Consider the following 26,374-nt stretch of genomic DNA (forward strand, 5'->3'; position numbering starts at 1 on the left):
CCACAGAAGTGGCGGATGGGGAGCTGTCCTGAGCTATGACTGGTGTGCTGGAACCACCCCAGCACAAGCCCCGACCTGCACCGGGTGCCCACTCTAGCCCTCCTTGCTCTAGTGCTGCTCCCCTCTAAGGTAAAGATGTTGCTGAGAGCAGGGAGAGTGCACACCTAGAGGGAACAGAACCAGCTCCTACCCAACCCTCAGGGCTTCTGCTCCAGTACCTTGGGACCTGCCATTGCCCCCACAGGGCTGTGACAGCCACTGAGGATAGGAGAAGCCCTGGCTCACACCTGGCTCAGGCTCTAGCCCCTCCCTCTCCAGCCCCATCTCCCACCAAGTGATAGCTGCCAGCACACTCTGGGGGGAAGACATGACCTGTGCTTACTTCAGATCCAGCTCTCCCACCGAATCCCACGTGTAGACTGCAGAGGAATGCTTCCATGCAAGGACAACACTTTAAGACTGGAATAGGTAACTGTTTCACCTAATTTTTTTAAAATTAAATTTATCTAACTATTTATTTATTTATGGCTGCGTTGGGTCTTCGTTGCTGCGCGCAGGCTTTCTCTAGTTGTGACGAGCGGGGGCTACTGTTCATTGCAGTACGCGAGCTTTTCATTGCAGTGGCTTCTCTTGTTGTGGAGCACGGGCTCTAGGCATGCGGCCTTCAGTAGTTGTGGTGCACGGGCTTTGTTGCTCCGTGGCATGTGGGATCTTCCTGAACCAGGGCTCGAACCTGTGTCCCCGGCATTGGCAGGTGGATTCTTAACCACTGCACCACCAGGGAAGTCCCTCACGTAATTTCATAGAGACAGAGGAAGGTAGGCAAAATGAGAAGCCAGAGGAATTTGTTCCAAACAAAATAACAGGAAAAAATTTAAAACCTGAAAAAAACAATTAATGAAAAAGAGATAATTTACCAGATAAAGAGTTCAAAGTATTAGTAATAAGAATGCTAACTGAACTAGGGAAAAGAATAAAGAAACATACTGAGAATTTTAGCAAGGAACTAGAAATATAAAAAGAACCAATCAGAACTGAAGAATACAATAAGTGAAATTAAAAAACACACTAGAAATTAAGAGCAGACTAGGTGATACAGAAGAACACATAAGTGATCTGGAAAATAGAATAATGGAAATCACCAAATCAGAACAACAAAAAGAAAAACAAATTTTAAAAAAATGAGAGCAGTTTAATGGACCTCTAAGACAGCATCAAGTGTATCAACACTTGCATCATAGGGTTCCCAGAAGGAGAAGAGAGAGAGTAAAGGGCCAAAAAGTATTTGATAAAATAATGGCTGAAAAAAATCCCAAACCTAAAGAAGGAAATAGATACCTAGGTCCAGGAAGCAGAGAGAGTCCCAAACAAGATGAACCCAAATAAACCCACACCAAGACATATAATAATTAAAATGGCAAAAGATAAAGAGACAATTCTAAAGGCAGCAAGAGAAAAACAAAGAGTCATATAAAAGGGAACCTCATAAGGCTATATCAGCTGGTTTTTCCGCAGAAACTTTGCAAGCCAGAAGGAAGTGGCATGATATATTTAAAGTGTTGAGAGGGAAAAACCTACAACTTAGGATACTCTACCCAGCAAGGTTATCGTTCAGAATTGAAGGAGAGAGAAAGAACTTCTTAGACAAGCAAAAACTAAAAGAGTTCATCAATCCTAAACCGACCCTAGAAGAAATATTAAAGGATCTTCTCTAAGTGGAAAAGAAAAGGCTACAACAAGAAGTAAGAAGTTATAGAAAAGGGAAAATCCCACTAGTAAAGGCAAATATACAGTAAAGGCTGTGGATCAACCATTTAAATAAGCTAGTACAAAGATTAAAAGACACAAATTGTAAAATCAACTATAACCACAATAAACAGTTTAGGGATAAACATGAAGATGTAAAATATGACATCAAAAACACAAAACAGGGGAGAGAGGAGTAAAAAATGTAGATCTTTTAGAATATGTTTGAACTTAAGTGAATACCAGTTTAAAACAAGTAGATACAGTTATAGGTCAACATATATAAATCCCATGATAACTACAAATCAAAACCTACAATAGATACCCAAAAACTAGAGAGAAAGGAACACAAGCATACCACTAGAGAAACCACAAGGGAAGAAACTAAAAGAAAAGAATAGAGAAGAACTACAAAAACCACCAGAAACCAAGTAACAAAATGGTGACAAGTACATGTCTATCCATCTGTCTATCTGTCTGTCTATCTATCTTCTTAATGATTTCAGTTTGCTAATATTTTGTTGAGGACCTTTGCATCTATCTTCATCAGAGATATTGGCCTGGAATTTTCTTTTTCTTTTTTTTAGTGTCTTTGTCTGATTTTGGTATCAGGGTAATGGTGGCCTCATAGAATGACTTTGGGAGTTTCCCTCCTCTTCAATTTTTTGGGGATAGTTTGAGAAGGTTAAGTATTAGTTCTTCTTTATATGTGTTTAAAGGGTTGGAACTCTCAGCCCTATTCCCTGACTTCCAGGGAGAGGAGACAGGTTGGATATTGAGTTAATTACCAATGGCCAGTGATTTAATTAATCATGCATTGGTTCCAGCCCCCATCCTGAAGCTATCTAGGGGCCCACCAAGAGGTACCTTGTTAGCATGAACTCAGGCATATGCTTGAAAGGGGCTTATGAATATCAAAAGATACTTCTCTCACCCCCATCACTCAGTAGATTCCAAGGGTTTTAGAAGCTCTTGTGTCAGAACTGAGACAAAGATCAAATATATATTTATTATATCGTAATATCACACCTTCCTAATGTGGGTGGCCCTCATTCAATCAGCTGAAGGCCTGAATACAACAAAAAGGCGGACCTTTCTGTGAATGAGAAGGAACTCCTCCTGCCTGACTGCTTACGAGGTGGGACACAGATCTTTATCAGCCTTCAGACTCAAACAGAAACACTGACACTTTGAGGGTCTTGAGACCCCTGGCTTTTAGACTGGAACTTATGCCATTGGCTCCCCTGGGTCTCTAGCTTGCTGACTGCAGATCTTGGGATTTCTCAGCCTTCATTATTGCATGAGACAATTCTTTATATTAAAAAAAAAATATATATATATATATGGCATAAAGGCAGAAATGTAAAGAAATATATAAGGTGGATGGAAGCAACCTAAATGTCCATTGGCAGACAAATGGATAAAGAAGACGTGGTACATATATACAATGGAATACTACTCAGCCATAAAAAAGAATGAAATTGGGTCATTTGTAGAGATGTGGATGGACCTAGAGACTGTCATACGGAGTGAAGTAAGTCAGAAAGAGAAAAACAAATATAGTATGTTAATGCATATTTGTGGAATCTAGAAAAATGGTACAGATGAACCAGTTTGCAAGGCAGAAATAGAGACACAGATGTAGAGAACAAACATATGGACACCAAAGGGGGAAAGGAGGGTGGGATGAATTGTGAGATTGGGACTAACATATATATACTAATACGTATAAAATAGATAACTAATGAGAACCTGCTGCATAGCACAGGGAACTCCACTTCGCTGTACAGTAGAAACTAACACAACATTGTAAAATGACTATACCCCAATTAAAAAAAAAAAAGGAAAAAGAAAAAAAAAAGAATATATAGATGTCTCTGTATAAGTGAATCAAGTTACTGTACATCCAAAAGAAACACAACATTGTAAATCAGCTATACTCCATTATAAAATTAAAATTTAAAAAATATAAAGAAAAAAAGAAAAACCTAAAAAAAAACATATAAGGTGGTAATAGCTCTACAATCCACTTAAAGTGGTAAAAAAAAAAATTCTAAGTAGACTGTGAAAAGTTATGTATACTACAATCCTCAAAGAAACCTTTAAAAATATATACAAAAAAGTATAGTAAAAAATATAATAGATATATTAAAATGAAATACTAAGAAATGTTCAAATAACCTAATAATGTAGGAAAGAGAAAACAGTGGGACAAAAACAGATGGAACAAATGGAATACAAATAATAAAATGGTAGACCTAAGTCCAAACATAAATAATTGCATTAAGTGTAAACAGTCTAAATATTCCAATTAAAAAAGAAATTGTCAAAAGGTATTAAAAAAGAAAACATAACCCAACTATATGCTATCTACAAAAAACTCACTTCAAATATAATTATATAGATACATTAAAAATAAAAAGATGAAAATATATACACCAGGTAAACACTAATCCAAAGAAGCTGGAGTGGCTATATAAACATCAGACAAAATAGAGTTCAGAGCAAAGAAAATTGCTAAGGATAAAGAGGAGCATTGCACAATGATAAATGGGTTAATTCAACAAGAAGACATAAATTCTTAATCTGTGTGCATCTAACAGCAGAGTTTCAAAATACATGGAGCAAAAACTGATAGAACTAAAAGAAGAAATGGACAAACTCATAATTACAGGTGGCAACTTCAATTCTCCTCTTTCAGTAACTGATAGTATACAGAAAAACAGCAAGGATATAGAAAAACTAAACAACACTTTGATCAACTGGATCAGAAGTTATTCTTATCGGTAGGAGAATGATGAATAAACTATAATAGATAATATTCACAACCAGGGCTGTCACATAATATACAACTCCAGGGGTCCTTGCACATAAATTGTGAGTTGTGTGGCACACAAACTGCTTAAGTGCACGTAGTGGTCCTGCCCACACTTTAGAATAATATGGATCTTTTAAGAAGAATGAATTAGTGTACTTGGAGTATTTTCACTATTTTTGAAGGAGAAAAATAACATGCAGGAAAGCATACACAATGTGGTCCCATTTTTATAAAACAAACAGGAACATATGCATATATGTATATATGTATACATGAGAATGTTGGTAAGAGGGTGGGTGGAGTGAATAATGTGGGTGGAGGAGGGGAGAAGAGTAGGACAGGGACCCAAGCAGAAAAGAAAAAGAAAAAGAAAAAGAAAACCTGCACTTTAAAACATGATCATTTTTATGCACAAATAATAAGTACCTCCAAAAATAATTTTAAAGTATTCTCAAATATAAAAAAGGAAAAATACTACTTTATTCAGTTACCTAAAATCTATCAATGATTGATTTGCTATTATACTTTAAATAAAATACAAACTCTTTACCATGACCTATGTGATCTGGTCCTTGTCTACCTCTCCAACCTTATGTGCTACTACCCTTCCCTCTCCATATAAGCCTCTTTCTGGACTAAAGGCCTTTGTAATTGCAGTCTCCTCTGCCTGAAATGCTTTTGCCACAGGTCTTTGCATGACTGGCTTCCTCTCAACTGTGGAAGCCACAGATGCCTACCCAATAGCCATCCTCCTCTACTTCCTCACCAACAGAACCCTGATTTTATTGGGAGAGCAATATGTCCATTTAAAATACTTGACCTCCGGCCTCTCTTGTGGCTAGGAGTGATGCAATTTTGGCCAATGGAATATAAGTAGAAGTTACTGGACACAGCCTCCCGGAAAGCTTTTTAAAAGAGCTAAACCAGCCGCCTTTTCTACCTCCTCCTTCCCTTTCTGCATTTTCTTGCCATGAAAATGACTGCGAGGCTATGGCCTCTGTGGTTCCCAGGTCAGCAGTCTCAGTATCACCTGGGAACTTGTTATAAATGCAAATTATCAGGCCCCACCCCAGATCCCACTGAATCGGTAACTTTGAAGGTTAGGCCTAGCAATCTGTATTTCAACAAACTCTTCAGGTGACTCTTAGGCATGCTGAAGTTTGAGATCCACTGAGAAAGAGGATAGAAGTCTCCTTAGAGATGGTGAAGAAGACGGATGAAGACTAGTACACTTCTGACATCACAGAGCTACTGCACTAGAGTTGGACTGCCTCCTCCGCACTTGGCAGTTGTGTAATCCCTATTTGGTTACGCTACTGTGATTAGGTTTCTGTTACATGCAACTGAATGCAATTCTATTTGATAAATCATCTTTTAAATCTCTGCTCAAACATTATCCCCGTGGAGAGGCCTTCCCTCACTACTCTGCTTATATCCTCCATCCCCATCAAAGTCCTTCTCCATCATACCAACATTTTTGTTTCCTTTATAGCAGGAGTCCCCAGCCTCCCGTCAGCGGCCTGTTAGGAACTGGGCCGCCAAGCAGGAGGTGAGTGGCGGGCGAGTGAGCGAAGCTTCATCTGCTGCTCCCCACTGCTCACATTACCTCCTGAACCATCCCGCCCCACCCTCTCCACTCCCCCACTGCCGTCCGAGGAAAAATTGTTCCACGAAACCGGTCCCTGGTGCCAAAAAGGTTGGGGACCACTGCTTTATAGCACTCATCGTACCCTGAAATGATCTCACTTACTTACTGTTTATTTGCTTATGATCTGTTTCCCTTGTAAGAATGTCTTTTCACAACTGTCCTCCAGCACATATAAAGTGTCTGGTACATAATGGATGCTTTGTAATTATTTGTGGAACGATTCATAGAATTTTATAATTGCATGTTACATTTAATATCATGTATTTTTAAAACAGTAAAATGAAAAAAATGGTTCATTATAGACAATCACAATTTTTAGGAAAAATTTTTAGTTGAGAAACACATACACATATTTAAAAATGCATATAATACAGAATACAATACACACTTGCTTATGAACACTTTCTACCTTACTCTTAAGTGGCCTATCAATTCTAAAACCATAAACGATTAACAAAATAGCTATGTAAACATTCAGCGTGTCACAAAAATGAACTGCGTGAATTCAGCATTTCTTTGGCAAACTTGCCTTTTCATAGATACAATTTTGTGCTACCCCAATCAGTGTGGGAGACTTGTTAATAACAAAACTTCCTATAGCATTTAAACACAAACATTCAAATAAAAACAAAAATTCTGATCATTTTTCTCATGCATGCCAGAGGACATACATAACTAGGTTTTAACCTTGCAGAGAAAGCATTCTCTTTACCCACATACCCACTCCTTCTGCTCTTCTAGTACTCTTGAGTTTGGTCCGAGACTAACACCCTGCAAATAAATGAGGTCTTCTCTGGCATCAACCTATGCAGGTATATTGGGGGAGGGGATACAGATTGAGGGTTCCCTGAGGATGAATTTGGGGTCTCTGCTCTCTGCTTGTGGGAGTGACTCAAGAAGCCCCAGTGCTACCACAGTGGGAGAAGTGAATTTTCTTTTTCTTACTTTTACTTCATATAAAACTGCTCTCATCATACAAAACCTTTGGAAATCTGTATCTTCTGATTAAAAAAAAATAAGTTGTTATGTAACATTTAAATAAACTGTATGAATACTCTTCTCAATGAAGCACAGAACAATCAAATACAAGAAAGTACAGTGTTTCCTACTTAGATACCTATCCACTCTTTCTTGAGGCCCTAGATGGGTCTCCTCGGGGCCACCGTTGTGAAAGAAGAGCAGCAGAAAAGTGCCAGAGGCAGAATGGGGGGCTGCTCAATAAGAAAAAAAGGAGCTCTGAGATCTGGTAAGACCATTTTCTCCCTTTCTCACAGAATCAGGAAAGCATTTAGGTAGTGTTTCCTGGGAGTCCCTTCCAAATACTTGGAGATGAAATGACTTCAGGTCAGTAGCATCTAAAGAGAAAATTTTTGAGAAACCCCCAGAAGCAGTCCTCAACCCAACATGGCATATTTCCCTCTTATTCTTAACCAGTGAAATAATCTTTTATCTCATGAGAAGCAATGACCTTGGGTTTCTATTTGAATAACTTCTGCCTGGAATTCCATCAGAACCAGCATCAAATGTACTAGCCTCACTTCAGTAAAGACAACACTCTATAAGGCAGGGTTCTCACTCTTAACTGGTCAAGAGAATTACCTGGGGAGTTTGTTTAAAATAATGTAGGTTCTGGAGCTGCACTCCCAGAGATCCCGATTCAGTAGGTCCTGGGTGGGATGTGGGATTCTGCATTTTCAATCAGGCTTTCCAGGTGATTTTGATGGAGGTGGTGTGGGGCCCCCAATTTGAGTAACACTGGCTCAGAGAGAAGCCAGAATTGCTTCTTTCCCAGAATAAGACCTACCGTAGACAGCAAGCCAAGGCGCCAGACTTCCCAAAGTGTCCTCCCTGACGAGGTCTCCGATGAGGAGGTCATTTACGCTTGTCCTCAAAGACTCAGGGAGTGAGTCTTGTGCCCAACTCTATAAGTGAACCAAAAACTGGGCTCACACTTGTCTGGATTTGAGGATAAATAGGAAAATCCCAAGTACTAGAAAAGTTTGGCTTCTGGTTGGGGGCCTATGTACAATCTTTTCCTTTTCCCTTATTCCTTTTCACTGATATCGAGCTAATGAAGCCAAATAGACCCAAACAGATAATATGTTGTTTGGGTAGGGGTGAATATACACAGCTAGAGCAAATTCTGTCTGTGGAAATTCAGAGGAATGAATTCCAGTTTGATACACAGCATCAATAACTGACTGTACATCAGTGTATGGCATCTGGATAGGAAATCCTGCAACCTAGACAAATGACAGAATAACACGTAAAACCACATTACAGTCACGTGGGTGATGGAGAATTACTGTATGCAAAGAGATTACAGAAGCCTCAAAGAAATGGAAGTCATAAAATAATAATAATAGTTATCATTTCATGGGTGCTTATTATGTTCTAGGCACAATGCTGAATACTTCACATACATATTTAATCCTCAAACAACCCTATGAGGTAGGCTTTGTTATAATCCCCACTTTACAGAGAGAGGAGCAGAACCAGGTCTGTCTAATGCCAGAGCCTGCACACTTAACATTCCACATATTTGCACCCTTTCTGGAATAGCAAACTGCCAACAAGGAAACCTTGATCCTATAAGTGACAGATTTAAGAGAGCATTTTGGAAGAATTTATTTAACATTGATTCAGTTTATATTTATTGATAACTATATGGCAGGATTAAAGGATATGGAACATGGTCCCATGTAAAAGTATCTATTTAAGAATATACAAAGGACAATCATTAGCTTCTTTCAAGACTTAGTTTGCTTACTTCGGGAGGCTTTTCCTGATCTTTAAATCTGTTGATGTGCTCTTCTCTTGTGGTTGCATAGGACACTGTCCTTTCCTAGCTTACTTAATAAAATATACTGCAATTACTCGTTTTCTGGTCTATTTCTCTAACTAGCCCACAGTCTCTGTGAATGCTCAAGATTGTATCTGTCTTGTTTACTGTCATAACCCCAAGTGTCTAGCACAATGGCTGCCACATAGGATACAAATTATAGTTAACATTTATTAAGTGCTGGGTGCTGTGGTTAAGCAGCTCACTTAATCCTCACCACAACCACAAAGCAGGTAACTCTTTTTATCCTTGTTTACCTTGAGCAGTGGGGTAGAAGGTATAGAGAAGTTAGGTAATCTGGTCAAAGTTAATGAGTGGTTGAGCCAGGATTTGAACCCAAGCTGCAGGATTCGGTCTAGGTTTATGAATGTGTGTTATTAAATAGCAGATAATTTTACAAAGGAACTCCAAGTTTTAAACCTTGGCTTATACTTAACTATGCTTTGCTTATCTCTTTACCCCCTAATTCTATTAAAAAGAAAGCAAAACAAAACAACTTCCTCCCTATTCATGAATGAATAGTGCCTGCAGATCCCTCCCTGGCAGCCTGAGTATAAACTCCCAACAGATTCCTTCCTTTCTTCTCTTACAGGGTTTCCCGAGGAGACATCTTCTAGTCTATGGGATAGTAGGGGGAAGGAATATCACTCTTGGGAGGCTGGGGCTTCCAAAAACCCACTGGAACAACTCATAGGGAAAAGGAGGTGAGAGGATTCCAGAACTAAGGATATCATAGGGGAAGAAAAGAAGGACCCTAACAATACACCAGATGCCCACCATGTTTGATTATGGACTTAACTGAGTTTGAAATGCCTTTCTACCATCCAGGATGATGTCAAGTGTGCTGGTGAATATACAAGAGGAGGTCAGAAGTCCAGGCTGGATGTATAAATTTGAGAATAATTTGCATGTAGAAGATATTAAAGCTTGCCTGTAGTCCTCTTGCCCAGAAGCAAGGACATGGAATCCATTCTATTACTACCATCTAGAAATCATTTTTTAGTTTCTTAGTTGCAGGTGGTTCCCTTTTGGGTATCTCTTTCCAAAGTTTGTGGTTTATACATTAAAAAACTGATTCCAAGAAAATGTCATGCAATCTGGTCATGGTACTAGTTACTCACTACATTTGAAATTTCTCAGTCTATAAGTAAATGCATTTTAATGGCATAGCATGTATCACCTAAGATCAAGATAAAAGGCATTTCAGGGATATTTAAGATTAGTATCATCTGGCAATTAATAACATAGATAAAACAAATGACATTAATGCATTAAATCATATACACACCCAATAAAATTGTAGCAGTCTTTCAAATTCACTCTCCTCTTCAGATGAAACAAAGTTTCCGGTGCCAAGCTCTAACTTAGGAAGGATTTGTCTTAAAATGAAAGTACATTGTCTATTCCAACGTGTTGGCTGTTTAGGTCGCCATTCCATTATTTTATATTTCAGAGTTCTTTCAATCCTAAGGTAAGAATGCAAAGATTATTTTATGATAAATTACAACTCATTTAAATAAATGTGAAAAAAGTTTTGTCACTTTTTCTCGAGTATGAGAATGATATTTTTTTATAAGCAGATATTCATTTTAAATTTTTATTTATTTATTTATTTATTTATTTATTTATTTATTTATTTTGGCTGTGTTGGGTCTTCATTTCTGTGTGAGGGCTTTCTCCAGTTGTGGCAAGCGGGGGCCACTCTTCATCGCGGTGCGCGGGCCTCTCACTAGAGAATGATACTTTTTTGATTAGGAGAAAACCAGACCTCTATGGCTAGGGATATCTGCCATCATTCGCATTAGTCAAGTCCAGGGGAGAGCAGGCTCTTGCTTGGCTTGAGAAAGCAAGACGCTTCCTGGGGTAGCCAGCAATTAGCTCTCAAAGGCACATCTTTTTTCCAGTTACCCGTATGTAGGCAGCTGCCTACTGGGTGTGATTTGCCTACCATCTGATTACTGGGTTGGCATTCCTATTCTCCAAGACCCTCCTTTGACATAAGACATTGTGTTTCCAAGAAATGCCTTTATAAAAATTCAGATATTTGTTCTGGGATAATGTTAGCAGGAACGGGGTAACTGGATCAGTTAATTCAGCAAGCAGAACTGGGAGGAAATGAAGCCCTGGACTGATCGGTGTGATGAGCAGTTTCCCCTACCAGAATGGAAGCTCCACAAGGGCAGGGAGTTTTGCCTACCTATGCCGCCTCTAAAACTGTGCCTGCTGAGGAACTCTTTCGGGGAGGGGAGAAAGTGGAGCACAGTGTGAGTTGGTTGATGGAAGCTTCTCCTCTGGGCAGAATCATTGTGTGCTACAGAAGAAGCTGCTGGGCCTCTCCTCTTGGCTGAGTCTATAAAGTAACTAAGTGGTTTCGAGTTTGCAGAGAGTCTCAGTCACGGCTATACGCCAGAATCACCTGTAGGACTTTATCAAAATATTTCACTATCTTCCAGATAGTGATTCAACAGGTCTGGTCTTGGACTCTGGCACCTATATTTTAAAATAGTTCTAGAAGCAATTTCTGATGAAAACCAGAAGTTGGGGACCATTTTCCTAGCGCTTTTCTTCCTTTTATTGTTAAGAGTTGGGGAAGAAGGAGGGGAATAAGAGGTGAGAGTTGTGTGCTAGTGAGAAAAGGGAGTGGCAAAATGATTTCTGTCATATTCTGTTTCAATTAGTTGGTAGCGGCTTACATGCCAGCCTGCTGTGTCAGCATGAGTCACTGGAGGTAGTCAGATCTAGAAGCTTCTGACACATCTGGAGTAGGAGTGAGGTCTGCTGCAAGACTGTGACCCTTTGGGCTTGACTCAACAACTCCTCCGGACGTGTGTGTGTGTGTGTGTGTGTGTGTGTGTGTGTGTGTGTGTGTGTGGTGGGGGGAGGGGGAGGGGTGCCTACGAGGGACAGTGGTAATGTTGCTGCCACCCAGCTTGGCTGTTTTTACCACACACCAAGTTGTGGGCCATTTACCTTCCTGTCCTTGCAAGAAGTGTTCGCTACTGCATTATTATTACTATACGGCTCAACAGGTGTCTGTGTTGAGAACTTCCTAACAGCAGCCCACAATGTTTTCCAGATGCAACCATATTTAACTTGGCATGTTTTTTCAAGGAGTGCCGTGGATAGCAGAGGGGCTGATTTGTGATGCATGCACCAAGAGACAGATGACTCAGTGGAAGTAACTATTATAATCTCCATTTCATGCTTCTGTTGCTGAATCTAATGGGTATTTTGAGAGACTGGGTTAGAGGACTGAAGGGTGGCTGAATGAGAGATTAGAGAGAAAACATGATAATCATAATATATAAATAAAGATCATACCTGTTCTTTAGATCTTCTACCATGCTTTTATTAGTATCAGAATAAATTATTTCTTCAGGCTGAAATACAGAAAACTGAAAGTTAGAAAAGATTCTAGGGAGACCATCTTTACGTCAGTCGCCCCTTGGAGTGCTGATTATAATGAGGGCGAACTTAAACCAGTCTCATGTGGCAAAAACACTCAATAGTAGAGGCACAAAGGTAACACAGATCACAGTGTTCCCTTTGATTTTAATACTATTTCACCAGGGCATGGAAGGGAGAATGGATTTACAAAAGATATTTTTCACGACAGAAAAAGACAGATCTGCTATCCCCATCTGTTTATTCAAACAAGCATTTGACATGCTTATTGATTCTACCAGATAATCTTGGAAGCTGCACTGGTATCTTCCACTTATTAACTGTGACCTTGGTGAAGTCACTTAACCTCTGTGAGTCTCAGTTACCACCTCTTTTAAAGAGGGACAATAACAGTACCTACTTCCCTGGGATCCTGCAAAGATTTTAAAATAAAGTAATACATGTGAAGCCTGGCACATACTGCTCAACAAAGATCAGACACTATTGTTATTATTACTCTTGTAACATGGTGTATCGTCTTCCTTCTTTGATTATTTGTTCCTTTCAGCAGGCGGGAGTCAGGTCTCTGTGTTTGCATGTACGCATGCGCACACACTTGCACATACACGCAGAGTCCGTTTCAATCTCCCCGTCTCCAAGCCTTTGCTCCAGGCACCCCAGCAACAGCAGAGAGCAATGCTCTCCCATGTTTCCCCATGTTGCCCCCTGAGCAGGATTTTCTGGGAGGAGGAGAGGACTTCTCCAACCCCCTCCCCACTACCTAACCCGTTCCTCCCCCCTCCCTGCAGGGCTCATATAGACAAGAGTGAGGGGTTGGGTTTGGACGGTTTTTACTTTGGATATTTCTGAGCTGAGAAATAGAGGAGCTATAGAGACACGGACAGATGTTTCCCCCTCATGAGTGGAATGAGGGTTGTACGACAAGAAGGAAACATTTACTAGGCCTCTAGGTCTTAGAAAATTTCAGCAGTGATTTGAGGAGGCTCAGTCTGTCAGGTGATGATCTAAGCCAGTGGCTCCCAAAATGTGGCCCCCAGACCAGCAGCCTCAGACCCAGTGATTCAGAAACTCTGAGGGTAAGGCCCAGCAATCCATTTTTCCACAAGCCCTCCAGAAGGTTCTGGTGCCTGCTATGGTTGGAGAGCCACTAGATTCGAGCATAGGCTCAAGCACAGTGAATTTCCCCACAGTGAACACGGCAGGAGACGAGAGATACTGGAGAAAGGGAAGCATAAACTCCAGCATCATCTTACAGGGGCCACCAACCATCACAGACAGGACAGGTAAACTGAATTCCCTGATTGCTGTCACCAACCACTGTCTGCCCCTCCAAAACAATCCCCTGCACCCCTATCCTGGCAATTCTTATGGATTAGTTAGGCCACTTTCAGGCCTGAAAAAGAGGCCTGGGTTATGTTGACTTGATAAATTTATGGACTGTTAGTCTATTTTCTTTTCAGACAAAGGCCCCTTTCAGGGAATTCACATCCTTTAAAACTTCGAGAGGATTTCCCTGTTAACTCCATCTCTGAATACCCATACACACTCAAATTTGCGTTCTCAATTGTGATTAAGAAAAAAAAAAACAACAGTGTTCACCACAGATAGTGGTTTATTCCGGTATGTGTGCGACAAGGCAGAAGATCAAGGGCCATTAACCCACAGGAAAGAAATCAGTAGGGATACAAGTCAAATGCAACTATGAGTTTTATATTTATATATTCAACTTGACAAAGGGTTTAGTGGCTTTTAAAAGTACAATTTTGATTATGGCAGCCCTTGCCTTGGTGATGTTGGCTTCCGATTGTCCTCTGCTCACTCCCTGGCAGCAGCCAAGCTGGCCTTTCAGCTCCTTGACAGACATCTGCTTGCCACTGCAGGTCTTCATGCCTGCTGTTCCCGCTCTGTGCTGGGACCATTCTCCTCCTTAATTTTCACCTAGACCAGCTCCCGCTCACCCTTCTTCACTCTGCTAGTCATCAGCTTTTTCCCCAGGAAGCCCCTGCAACTCCCCTTCACCTCAGGTCTCCTGCTGAGTGCTCCCAAAAGCACATTCATTTCTTCTATAATAGCATTTATCGCTCTGTACAGCAAGTGCCCGTTTCCTTCTGTTTCCCCCTCTAGAACACAAGCTCCAAGAGCACTGAGACATGTCTTTTTCCTTGTGGTACCTATACCTGAAACAGTGCTGGCCCGCTGCAGCACTCAATAAGCATTACCTGAATTAATAAGAGAATGATTAATAGAAACAAAAAACCTCAACTCTAAATATATCATTCTCCCCCTAGGAGGCAGCAATACTTTGGTCACAACTTTGGGATGGGAAAAACAAGCAAGGTCTGTGGATGCCATAAATGTGGTTTGCTCAAGAGAGATAAGCACATTTCCCCTTCCTTATAATGACTTTGCAAACATCTGCAAGGAGAATGTTCAGAAGGATGCACAAGAAGCTACCAACAGTGGCTATTTCTTAGAAAGTGGGAAAAAGATGTTGAAGAGGAGAGAAACTCTTCACTTTATACACTTTGATACTGTTTGATTTTTCTCCCCACAACCACCATTCCTTCTTTTTGATATTATGAACTATGTCAAACATTCTCAGATAAAGCACTGAGAAAAATGTAATGAACATCCACCCAACATACATACCACCAAGCTATATCTAATCTTTGCATTCTTCCATACTTGTTTTAGGTTTTTTTTAAAGATGTAAAACATTACAGATAGATTTGAAGTACTCTGTATACTGCTCCCTGATATCATTCTTTTTTTTCCTCTTTCCAAAGGTAAACTTCACCCTAAATTTGGTGTTTATCATTCCCATGCAAGCTTTTACACTATCACTATATATCTCTATATATGTAAACAACATATATTTTTCAAACTTCATATAAATGTGTCATTGCACATCTTCTTTACTTTGCTTAACATTACATTTTTTATATTCATTCATGTTGATAACAATGGCTCTAGGTCAGTAGTTCTCAACCTTGGCTGCATGTGGGACCACCTGGGGAGCTTTAAGTAATACCAATGCGTGGGCTCTTCCCTCAGAGATTCTGATATAATGCATGTATAGCCAAGTTGAGAACTATAGTAAATTAGTTTCATATATTCTTTTTTTTACTGCTGTATAGAATATTTTATAGTATGAGTATTCATAACTCATGTGCCCATTTTCTGGTTGATGAATTGTTTCCTTTTACTTAGTTATTTATTTTTTGCTATTTTAAGCAATTCAGTAATGACCATCGTGTACTTGTCTCTCTGTGCGTGTATCTCTAGGGCATATACTTAGAAGAGGAACTGGTGGATCAAAGGCTGAGTTTCTTCAGCTTTACCAACCTTACCATATTGCTTTCTAAAGTGTTTATAGCAATTCACACTCCCACCATTTCTCTGCCTCTTTGCCAATACTAGATGTGATCACACTTTTTAAAAAGTTTTGCCAATCTACAGGTGAAATAGTGTTTTATTGTTTTAAATTGCATTTCCCTCATTATGAGTGACGTTTAGCCCTAGAGTTTCTGCTTCTGTGAATTGTCTTCTTCCTATTTTTCCATTGTCCTTTTTCTCATCCCCCCTCTCTTTCTTCCTCTGGGTCATAGCTCCTAGTTTTTGAATTTTGCAATTGCCTGCACACTGCCATACCATGGCTCTCAATCCAGAAACAGCTGTTGAAATGGAATTTGGGTGCCTTCCCAAAGCACTAGTGAGTACATCATAGATCCCCTGGACAAGCCATCTGGTGATTAGGTTGGTTCCTGATTCTCAGCTCTGTACTTTGGTCTCTTACCTCCTGAGCCCCAGGCAGTGAGTCTGCTGCTTTTCTTTTCCATCTTCTCCCAAGAGTAGCAAAGTAGGGGAGCCGCAACACAGTCCCTGGCTTCAAAAAGTGAGACTGGCTCTGGTTCTCTGGATTTCATGAAGCATTTTCAGACCTTGGTGCCATCCTCTTTGGGCCCCACTCACTGCTAGTGTTTCTGTCCTGTTTCTATTCCATGAGATAACTATCATGGTTTGGAGCCCAGATAAGCCTTCTGTTTTTCAATTTTTATACTTTATCATTGTTATGGATATGTAGTAGAAGGGCTAGGTCAAAGTAAGAACTTATTACACCATCTTGACATTATTTTTTATGTTTCATGATGAACATTTTAAAAATTTTATTTTAAAACCTAAATTCACAATTAAGATGATACCTTCTTCTCAATTCCTCTTTTCTGCAAGTAGAAAAAAAGGATCACAATAGCCCAAACTCAGGCTGGATGGCAGAGAAAACTAGGTTTTATTAATACTGTCAAATAATTCAATAAGCAATCAGCTGTATAAACATAATAAAAGCTGTCACAATTCCTAAGATTAGAACCAATGGTAACTTTCATAGAGACACACCTTGAAAAGTATAATTTACCTGTATGCTTTGTGCTTTCGTCCCTTGATAATTTTTTGGAAGCAACTGTTTCCAGAAACTTTCCTTTGAATAGTCAAAATATACAGCCCTTGGTGAATTATTTTGCTGAATATTAAACCAGACCTATTAATACAACAACATAAAATCAGTAGAGGCCCACAGGAGTACTAAGCCCATAGTGGGTTAGGACGGAGCAAAATTTTACAGTCCTACTCCCCAGTGAAGTGGCAGAAGCCAAGGATGGTTCTGAGGCAGAAGGTACAGAGATTCCAGGGGTGTGTGCACACTAGACTGCTCGCTGGTTCTCAACCTCGGAGGCACTGCAGAATCACGTCAAGGAGACTTGGGGAGAAAAGATTCCCCTGGCCCTACACCCCAGGGACTCTAACTGAACATCTATAGCTTCTTCAAAGTTCCCACATGATTCTAATATATGGTCAGTGTAGAGAACCACAGGTTTAACTCTTGAGGAGATAACTCAAGATCCACCACCACCCCCCACCCCCGCCATATACTTACATTTTCACCATCAAACAAGCAATCTACACTTTGTAAGGGACAAAATGGGTCAAACTGCTTATGACATTGCCCAGTTAATGGATTCCAAAGCAAATATTCATCAGTTTCTGGCATTAATACATAAGCCACATGCCCCTGTACGAAGAAAGAGTTAAAGTCATTTTTGGTGGATGATTGATTTAATTCATTTTTGTATGTGGAAATTATAGCGTAAGCATATGATATCTCTGATTTTTTAATAGATAATACTGCCAGTTACCTTAGTTATTCTTTATTCCTGTATTATTTATTTATTTGCCTTGCCGCACAGCTTGCGGGATCTCAGTTCCCTGACCAGGGATTGAACCCGGGCCACGGCAGTGAGAGCCCAGAATCCTAGCCACTAGACCACAAGGGAACTCCCTGGTATCTCTGATTTTTAAAAGCCTTTTTTAGGACCTTTACAATTTTTTTGGAAAGGATAAAACCAAAGCAACCGAAATCCTCAGGTTGGATTCAAATGAGAGAAATTTTGAGCTAGTGCTGCCACGTATGGTCCTGAAGGGTGTACCCTCACAGCAATAAAATATGTTGTCCTAACAAAATCAGTATATTATGACCAATTCCCAATAGCTGGTACTAAAGGGTTTTGAGGTGGGGGCGCTTTTGTGTAATTCACACAAAGGTGCTATATGGATTAGCCCTGCTTTATGTAGAATATACTTGGAGACCAAGGGTGAACACCGTGCAGAGTTAGGGAATGGAATTTTGCCTAAGGCTCTGAAAAGCCAAGTGAAGTTGAAAAGCCATAAAATTAATTTTGTGAACAAGATACAGAGTTAGAGGCCAGAGAGAAATTATACAGGAAAGCACCTGAGGAATAAAAGTAGTCATTATGTTGTTATTTTGCTCTGCACATACTTTTGAAGCATAAACCTTTCTTACTTAGCAAAGAATAAAAATTTCAGGTAACAACAATGACTATTTAACATTTATTGAGTATTTCTATACCCCAGGTACTGTACTCAGCACTCACACTAATCTTCTCACATGAATTCCAAATTCTGTGAGGTAAGGATGATTATCATGCCCATCTTTCACATGAAGAATAAGAGGTTAAGAGCCTGTCTAGGGTAACAGTAGGTGGAATTACTCCTTTTCGGGGAGGAGATAAGTGAGGCTCAGAGAAATACGGCTGAGATCGTACAGTTAGTAAACGTCATCGCTGGGTTTTAAAATCCTCTTTGACCTCCAAATCTGTACTCTCAACACTGCTGTGTAGCCTGGCTTCCCGAACTCCAAAGCTCCTGCTCTTTAGCTCTGTGCTCATCTTCTTTACGGTAAAGAGGCTTCACCTCAACCGGTAGCAGAGGTGAAACGCACAGATGAGTGCTGCCACCTAGTGTTGACTCAGAGGTAAAACTGTAAAAATGTTTGTTGACATATTGTTGACTGTTTACTGCCATCTAGTGGCACTCAAAACTACAGCAGGGGGATCATATGGGGAAATTAAGGGAATATAGAGAAATAAATGATCATGACAAAAACCATAAAACAAGACTGGAAGTTTTTGACACTTATCAAGATATTCATAGTAGAAATAGAAACAGTCCAAAAGAAGACAGCCTTCTGGAGGTTTGAATGCAGGTGTATATAATTAAGTTGTAAAAATTTCAGGTAGGTTAACATAAATTTCTGGCCCACAATAAAAAATTGAGCAGTGGAAAACGGGAAGAAGTACTTCTTAAGGATCTTAAAATATAGCGTTAGGGACACATAAAGATGATGGTGGTGATGACGGTTAACAACCACTATAACTACCACTGTAACTATTACTACATCCCCTACCACCACCATTTATTGAGCATTTTCCACATAAACCAGGTGCTGTTCCCAGTGCCATATACTTACTATGTAATTTAATATTTTTAGTAGCTCCATGAAGTAGCACTATTATCTGTACTACTTTACGAAGAAGAAAAACAAAAGGAAGTCATTCTTTACATTGTAGAAATTTTCATGAATGAACATTATCCTCCTAAGTAAATAATAGTTCGCCTAGGATATTTCCTAATTAGCTTGTGAAAAGAAGGAAACTTGGGGTTGAAGTCTTTTAAACTTGCAGCTCAAAGCTAATTAGTTTTGTTTACACTATTTAAATATTAAGTCCAACACTTACTTCCAACATCGAGGTTCCTAGGAGGACCAAAGCTTTCTTTCCAAAATACAGGAAGAAATTACAGAGAAGTATGGCATGCTCCTCCTTATTTCCAATAGCCAAACTGATGCAGCGCTAAGGCAAAACAAAAGCAACAAGGCCACAGAAAAGGAGGGGAGGAGAGAAAGTTGAGTAATGCAAGCATCCAACATATTTAGAGTCCCTCCAAACCCTCACACACACATTCTTGCCAGGTCACTAAGATGACTGCAAAGCCAAAAGCTCCAGCACCCTTTGTCTGTTAAAACACTAGGGCATTAGAAAGAGAGAACATTAACTTGGAACATAAGGGTCACCTTTACCATGGGATAATTAATGTGGATACTGTGTAAGTGACCCAATAATTTTATCCTCCAAAATGGGGCATTTTTGTTTGAGACAAATACCCTGGGAAAACAGGGATATATTGGCTGATATTTTAAGGAACTTCACCTGATGGGAAATCACATAGTGTTTTTGGAGGAAGGGATCCTTTGGTCAATGGAGCTACACTCTGTCCTGTACCAACATAGTGCTCTCAACTGAAAGAGAGGAAGAGATCTGAGTTGGAGCCCAATCAGAAAGAGTGATGGAAACTTCTTTACTTGAAAGAGCTGAACAGTTGGGCTGGGTGTAATCAAATACAGGGTGCCTAGTAAAGCAGTGGTAGCAGGAGAGAAAAAGCACAGCAGAGGTGGCAGACCAGTGGTCTGTAACCTAGTTCTAGTTGATAGGTGTGTTTCGTTTGGCCCCGAAATGCTTTTAAAAATTGGAAGATCTCATATAAAACTCTGGATTTCTGGCTTGAAAAATCAAAGGATCTAATAAAATATACAGGCCCAAATGTTCATATGGCAATGATGTGTTATTGCTGAGTAGCGGCTGCACCATTTAGACTGCACATGTGCTTCCATTTCATTAGTCCCAGAGAAAGGGCTGTGGTGGTCAGGGAGCTTGGGGAGGGGGCGCTCAGGGAGCTCGTGGAGTGACTATTTACCAGTCTGGAAGCATTTCAATGTTTTAACAACTGATATGGACACGTCAGTACACACCGGCTGAATGTGATGGTGAGGGATGGAGGCTAGGGAGGACGGTAACGTGGCTCTTCTGAAAGATGTGTGTGAACAGGAGAATGAAGAGCAGATTATGAGTAGTCTTCAATGTCAGGCCAAGGAGGTTCCCCTGATTGGATTTCATAAGAGAAGGAGGGAATGGATGAGAGCAGGTAACTAACATACTGCATTCTAGGTGCCTATCCTTTCAAAACCCCTGTATGACACAGATGAGGAAACTGAGGTCCTAAGAAGCTAAATAACTTATCTTAGGTCACACAGCTATCAGATGGTTGAAGTAGGATTTGAACCAAGGTTTGTTTGACTCCAAGACTGTTTGTTGGGTAGGAGAAATAACTCTTGTCTTGTGACAATCTAATTAGTTATTCACTCATGGGTATCCCAAGTCCAAACAGTTCATGTCAATGGGAAGACATTAGCCAAGAGGAAGCCTATGACTGTGGTAACCTGTTGATTATGGGTATTGTTTGGATTGGAGGGCACTCGGGAGCACTAGTATTTGCCTGAATGGTTATTTTATGGTTATTTTTAGCTACTTTAGAGGCTATCTTTCAATGTTCTGCAGGATCATAATACCCCTGAACACATTCTGATTAGTTTGAAGAGTCTAAGAAGAGTCTAGAGTTAACTGACACCTCTTTGAGTTTTACCAGATTTGAATCACTGGATCCTGAAACAAACCACGTGCTTGTATCTCCCTTATTACCACTTAGCAGAAGGCAGGGTAGCTGACCTATTAAGTTAGTCCTGTGCCCCCTAAGTCCATTTCTGCTCAAAATCTAACCTCTAAAACATTCTAGATAAGTGCCAGGACTATCAGTTCCAGATGGAAAGTGTCCTTCTCTTAGGCTCCCATCATGCTGGTATTTTCCATTAAAAATATTGAATACTTGCTAAATTTAAAGTATGTACAAGTGACGAATATAAAAATAAATAAGAATCAAATCTTCCTTATCATTCAAGAAGATTAAACTTGGGATGTATATGTACAGTGTGTGGGTATAGGGCCAGTATATAAGCAACTAAATATAGTTTAAGGTGGAATGGAAAATGTGTTCTAATTAGGGCTGCCACACTTGCGGTGGGGGGGCAGGGAATAGGATGCCTAGTTCAATTTGAATTTCAGATAAACAAGTAGTTTTTTGGTATAAATATGTCCCAAATATTGCATGGGGCCTGTATTTTACTTGGCAACCAGTCTAAAGACAATTTTAATCCAAGTGCCAAGCAAGAGCACTGCTATACAAGCTCTTCATTCAGATGTGGGAAAACTGGGGAAAGCTTCTGGGAAGTGGTGGTATTTCTGCTAGACTTCAGGGTCTGACCACCTCTGTAGTGAACAAGCCATATTTCTCTCTGGAGAATGTCATAATATTGTACTCCTGGAATTCCTGTTGAATCTAAATATTATGAGCTACTTAAAATGTTGAATAAGAATTTTGGTCTTTAAGAATTATTTTTATGGGTTGTTATAGAGCTGAAAATGATGTATTAAATTATCAAATGCCTTCAAATTGCACGAGACAAATTACTACATAAGTGCATAATATTTTTTAAAAGTTTTCTTTAAAAGAAAAGCAAGTAAGAAATACTATACATTTAAATTATAAAATGTAATTTGTTACCTCTGATGTCATCCATATATCAAAACCATCATTTTCATCCAGTGCATCAGGCATAATAGGAATCAAAGATACAAAGCGAGCAACGAGGTCCTAAAATAATATTAACTAACATTTATTGAGAGCATACTATACGCCTATCACCAAGCACAGTGCTTTACATGCACTGTCACCACATTTAGTGTATCCTACAAGCCTATGAAGTACACACTATTATTAATTTTATTTTACAAAAGAAGAAACAAGCTTAGAGTGCTAAGATAACTTGCTCAGGGTCACACACTAACACAATATATGGGTCTCTGGGAATGGGCCCAAGTTAGCATGACTTCAGAGCATGCATGTTAACCATTACATTTCATTGTAATAAATAAAAAATTTAAACACGATACATTACATGTATACTTTGTTTAAAAAATGAAAAAAGATGTTGAAGAATAGCAAAAGTTTGATTTACTTTTAGGTTCAAAATCTATCAGAAATATTTTTATTAATAAAAACTAGTTATAAGTTGCTGCAGCAAGAAGTTATTGGTACAGCCTACTTTTTCCAACAACAGAAGTTCTATTGTGGATTGTTCCCCCTATAGGGCTGGAGATAAGGACTCGGACTAGAGTAGGAAAGAAGAAAGGAATACAAATAAACAGTGAGCTAACACAGAAAGTTCACCAACATTTTCACTGATTTACAATAGCTACCATTTATGTATGCACTATTATGACTTCCTACACTGGCCATGTTTCTGACTTCATGCAATTAATTAAACACGGTTCACAATCCTTGAGAAGCAAAGGAGCTAGGATTTATGCTTTTTTAAAAAGGCAAAGATTGTCCTTGAAAGAAATCTGAGAGCATTATTATCTCCTTGGACTTTGGGTGTCAGGAAACAGTCAAGAAGAAACCCGTAATGGAAAAGCAGAGTGTAGCAAAAGGTGATCTAAACTAGGACTTTTGATTTTAGCTTAAAGAATCCAGGTAAGAGCTTTATACTGGGAAATAATATAAATTTTCTGAGAAGAGCCTATTGACTCAATCAAGCCTGAATAAATAAAAGGTATAAATGATTTTTCACAGATGCCCTTTAATCAAAGCTTATTTTTTCATGAAAATAAAATCTTTATTTTCAGTTATTACCCACCAATAAGAGAAAGTTCACAGTTTTAGCTCTTGACACAAAGTGAACTAGGAGGCAAATTTACATCCATCAGATACAACTAATGGACCAACTTTTGAAATCCAGGCTATCTTGAAAGCTTGCAACATACCAGATATTGCTGTGTATTCTCTAGTGACAGAATGCCAGCAATGGCTGACAATGACTTGTGAAGTGTTTTTAATAGCAGTGTTTTTTTACATGTTGCTAGAAATCAGGAGGTTTATAACACATTCGTGTCCAGAAATGAGTTAAGATACTTTAAAGTCTAAACACACTATGTATGAGTGTGTTTAGGAGTGTGTATGTTGCAGTCTCAAGAGGGGTAATAGTCCATATGGACTAAATTAATACTTGCCTCTGGGTAGCAGGTATGTTTGTAAATATAAAATTACGTTAAACATTAGCACCAGTGCAGAACATGCTCAGCATCATAAGATCCAAAACACCAGCACAAGTTTATCCATCATTAAAAAAAACCAATTACCTCCTTCCTAAAATGTCAGACTAGTAGGTAACTAATCTAATCCCAATGAATGACTCTTGTACTGTACAATTTCTCTTTTAGAAGTATAGGGGAGAACTAATCAGCTAAACAGACATTTTATGATTTAAAGTCTTAAATCATAAAGTATTTTTAAAACTGTACATTACCATACATAGATAGAAAATTACTAATAATAGTGACTAATAATAGTGAAAATTACTAATAATAAAACTGTAAATAAAACCCCTTTCCTGTTTATCAATAAATGTTGCAGAAGACCTAAAAAAAAATCCTAGAAAGCCTGTTTATTGATTATTCTCTCCATGTATGTTTTAGTAAGTGGTGATGCTCTTGATCAAGAAATCCATTATTAACCTAATTTTCTAATGGAGGAAGAGGTAAAAGATACTTATCACCTTCTGTGGAATCTATCAACTTAAGACCAAAATTAATAACAATATAGGAAATTCAGAAACAGTAAAATTTGTGGTTTGTATTTCATGGATGGTGCTGCTGTTCCAACCTTATAAAGTAAAGCTGTCTGCAAAGCTTATTTTTTTCTTAAACGGGAGACTAGATCTCTGATTTCATATTTTCCTTTCTCAAAGTGGAAGAAGCTATATTCTCTTCTGAGTCCATAATGAATACAGGTACACGTCTCTTTTGTCAGCTGGTAAATAACAGATATGCATAAAGCCACATAAGGATGGGGTGGGAAGTGTTATGTTGGCGGTTTACAGAGCAAAACGTAACATAGTTGGACTTCCCTGGTGGCACAGTGGTTAAGAATCCGCCTGCCAATGCAGGGGACACGGGTTTGATCCTTGGTCCGGGAAGATCCCACATGCTGCAGAACAACTAAGCCCGTGCGCCACAACTACTGAGCCCGCGTGCTGCAACTACTGAAGCCCACGCTCCTAGAGGCCGTGCTCTGCAACAAGAGAAGCCACCGCAATGAGAAGCCCACACACCGCAACGAAGCGCAGCCCCCGCTCGCCGCAACTAGAGAAAGCCTGCGTGCCGCAACTAGAGAAAGCCTGCGTGCAGCAACGAAGACCCGACGCAGCCAAAAATAAATAAAACAAAAAACAAAAAAACATAGTTTCTTCACTCCCACATACAACAAGAAGCAATCCTTAGAAGGGCAAAACTCCTTTAGAAACATAACTTTTAATTTTGCCTGGAAGTCAAAGGAATTTTTCTGTGTCATTTTTCAAAGTTTGACAGAAAAGTTGTGAAGCTGATATGGTCACATGAACTGGTGTGGCAACAGTGACTCTCTAGTACAAGTGGGCAGAAGTGAAGGGGATCAGGAAGAAATGTTTTCTTCCATCTGGTGCTCAAGAGGACACATTGCAACATAGATGGTTTCTCTCTCAGGAAACTGTCTCTGAAGGTAAAGTAATTTTAATAAGAAAGTTATACTCAAAGTTAATATTAAAAAGTAAACAAGTTAAAATAAATATAAATTTGGAGTGATCAAAATGTTCTAAAATTTACTGTGGTGATGGTTGCACAACTCTGTGTATATACTAAAAGCCATTGAATTATATGCTTTGGAAGGGCAAATTGTATGGTAAACGAATATCACAATAAAGCTACTAAAATAAATATAACTTACAAGTGTTGCATTAGAATCATGAAGAAATATATCCAGGAGTTGTTGAGGTGGATTCAATGCCTTGATATATCTTGTTACTAAGATCTGTATCCCTTCATCATTAAAAACAGTAGTTGTGATTCTTCGTTTAGGAAATAATGCCTTACAATTTTTTTTAAAAATCTGTGCTCTCTCCAAAACATCTATTTGACCTGAAAACTAGAATCAAGTTTAAAATATTTCAACATTGTACTACATTGTCCCCACAGGAAAATATCAAGAACCAACAACATTCATTTTTGTCAGCTTTGAAATTAACACTTCTTTGATAGTATATATGAAAATAATTCAGTGTAAAACCTACCTTGTCTAGTTCTGGATTACAGATGGCATATGATATTTGAGGTTCAATAGTAGCAAAAATATTTAAGAAGGTAGATTCTTTTAAATTCTTCCCATTAGAATCTTCTTTAGGAGACACATAAGTCTCACTCCAAGTATAGCCAAGCAAAACTGGTGGAATATTTACTTGAAATGTTCCACTAATCTGAAAGAGTAAATCAGTATAATGGATTCTGCATGATGAAAATAAACATCAGTCAAATATAGTATAGCTCAGTTCAGTCTTCTCCATTGCAGGAAACAGGCTTGCATGGGTTCATGCTGATTCTACTAATAGGTACTTGCACAAGGATGGTAAGGTTCTCCATGATGATTTGTTCACAGGCAACCTTGACACCTTGGGTCCTTGTCTAATATGTAGTATGTGGAGAAGGCAGAAGTAAGAAAGGGATGAAACAATGAAGCAAGTTAACAGACCAGAGTGATAAAAGCTCTTAGAAGATCTAATTTAAGCTCAGAGAAAATGCTA

General features: G+C 39.1%; 1 protein-coding gene across 2 annotated transcripts in view; it reads right to left on the reverse strand.

Annotated features, from left to right (window-relative positions):
- Positions 1-6,346: 6,346 nt before the first annotated feature.
- Positions 6,347-26,374, reverse strand: part of CC2D2B (coiled-coil and C2 domain containing 2B) — a 102,109-nt gene continuing 82,081 nt past the window's right edge. Inside the window, exons 26-34 of one of the 2 annotated variants that reach the window (XM_082423828.1) lie at positions 25,868-26,050; positions 25,525-25,722; positions 22,267-22,356; positions 19,551-19,664; positions 17,393-17,527; positions 16,874-16,996; positions 12,376-12,434; positions 10,343-10,520; positions 6,347-8,455 (exon numbers count right to left, since the gene is read on the reverse strand). In XM_082423828.1, coding sequence (XP_082279954.1) covers positions 8,267-8,455; positions 10,343-10,520; positions 12,376-12,434; positions 16,874-16,996; positions 17,393-17,527; positions 19,551-19,664; positions 22,267-22,356; positions 25,525-25,722; positions 25,868-26,050 — 1,269 coding nt within the window. In that variant the 3' untranslated portion in view covers positions 6,347-8,266. The remainder of the gene's footprint in view (positions 8,456-10,342; positions 10,521-12,375; positions 12,435-16,873; positions 16,997-17,392; positions 17,528-19,550; positions 19,665-22,266; positions 22,357-25,524; positions 25,723-25,867; positions 26,051-26,374) is intronic. The other variant, XM_082423827.1, reaches the window with a different exon arrangement.

Source organism: Balaenoptera physalus, assembly GCF_965194825.1.
Source record: "Balaenoptera physalus genome assembly, chromosome: 14".
Taxonomy (NCBI): domain Eukaryota; kingdom Metazoa; phylum Chordata; class Mammalia; order Artiodactyla; family Balaenopteridae; genus Balaenoptera; species Balaenoptera physalus.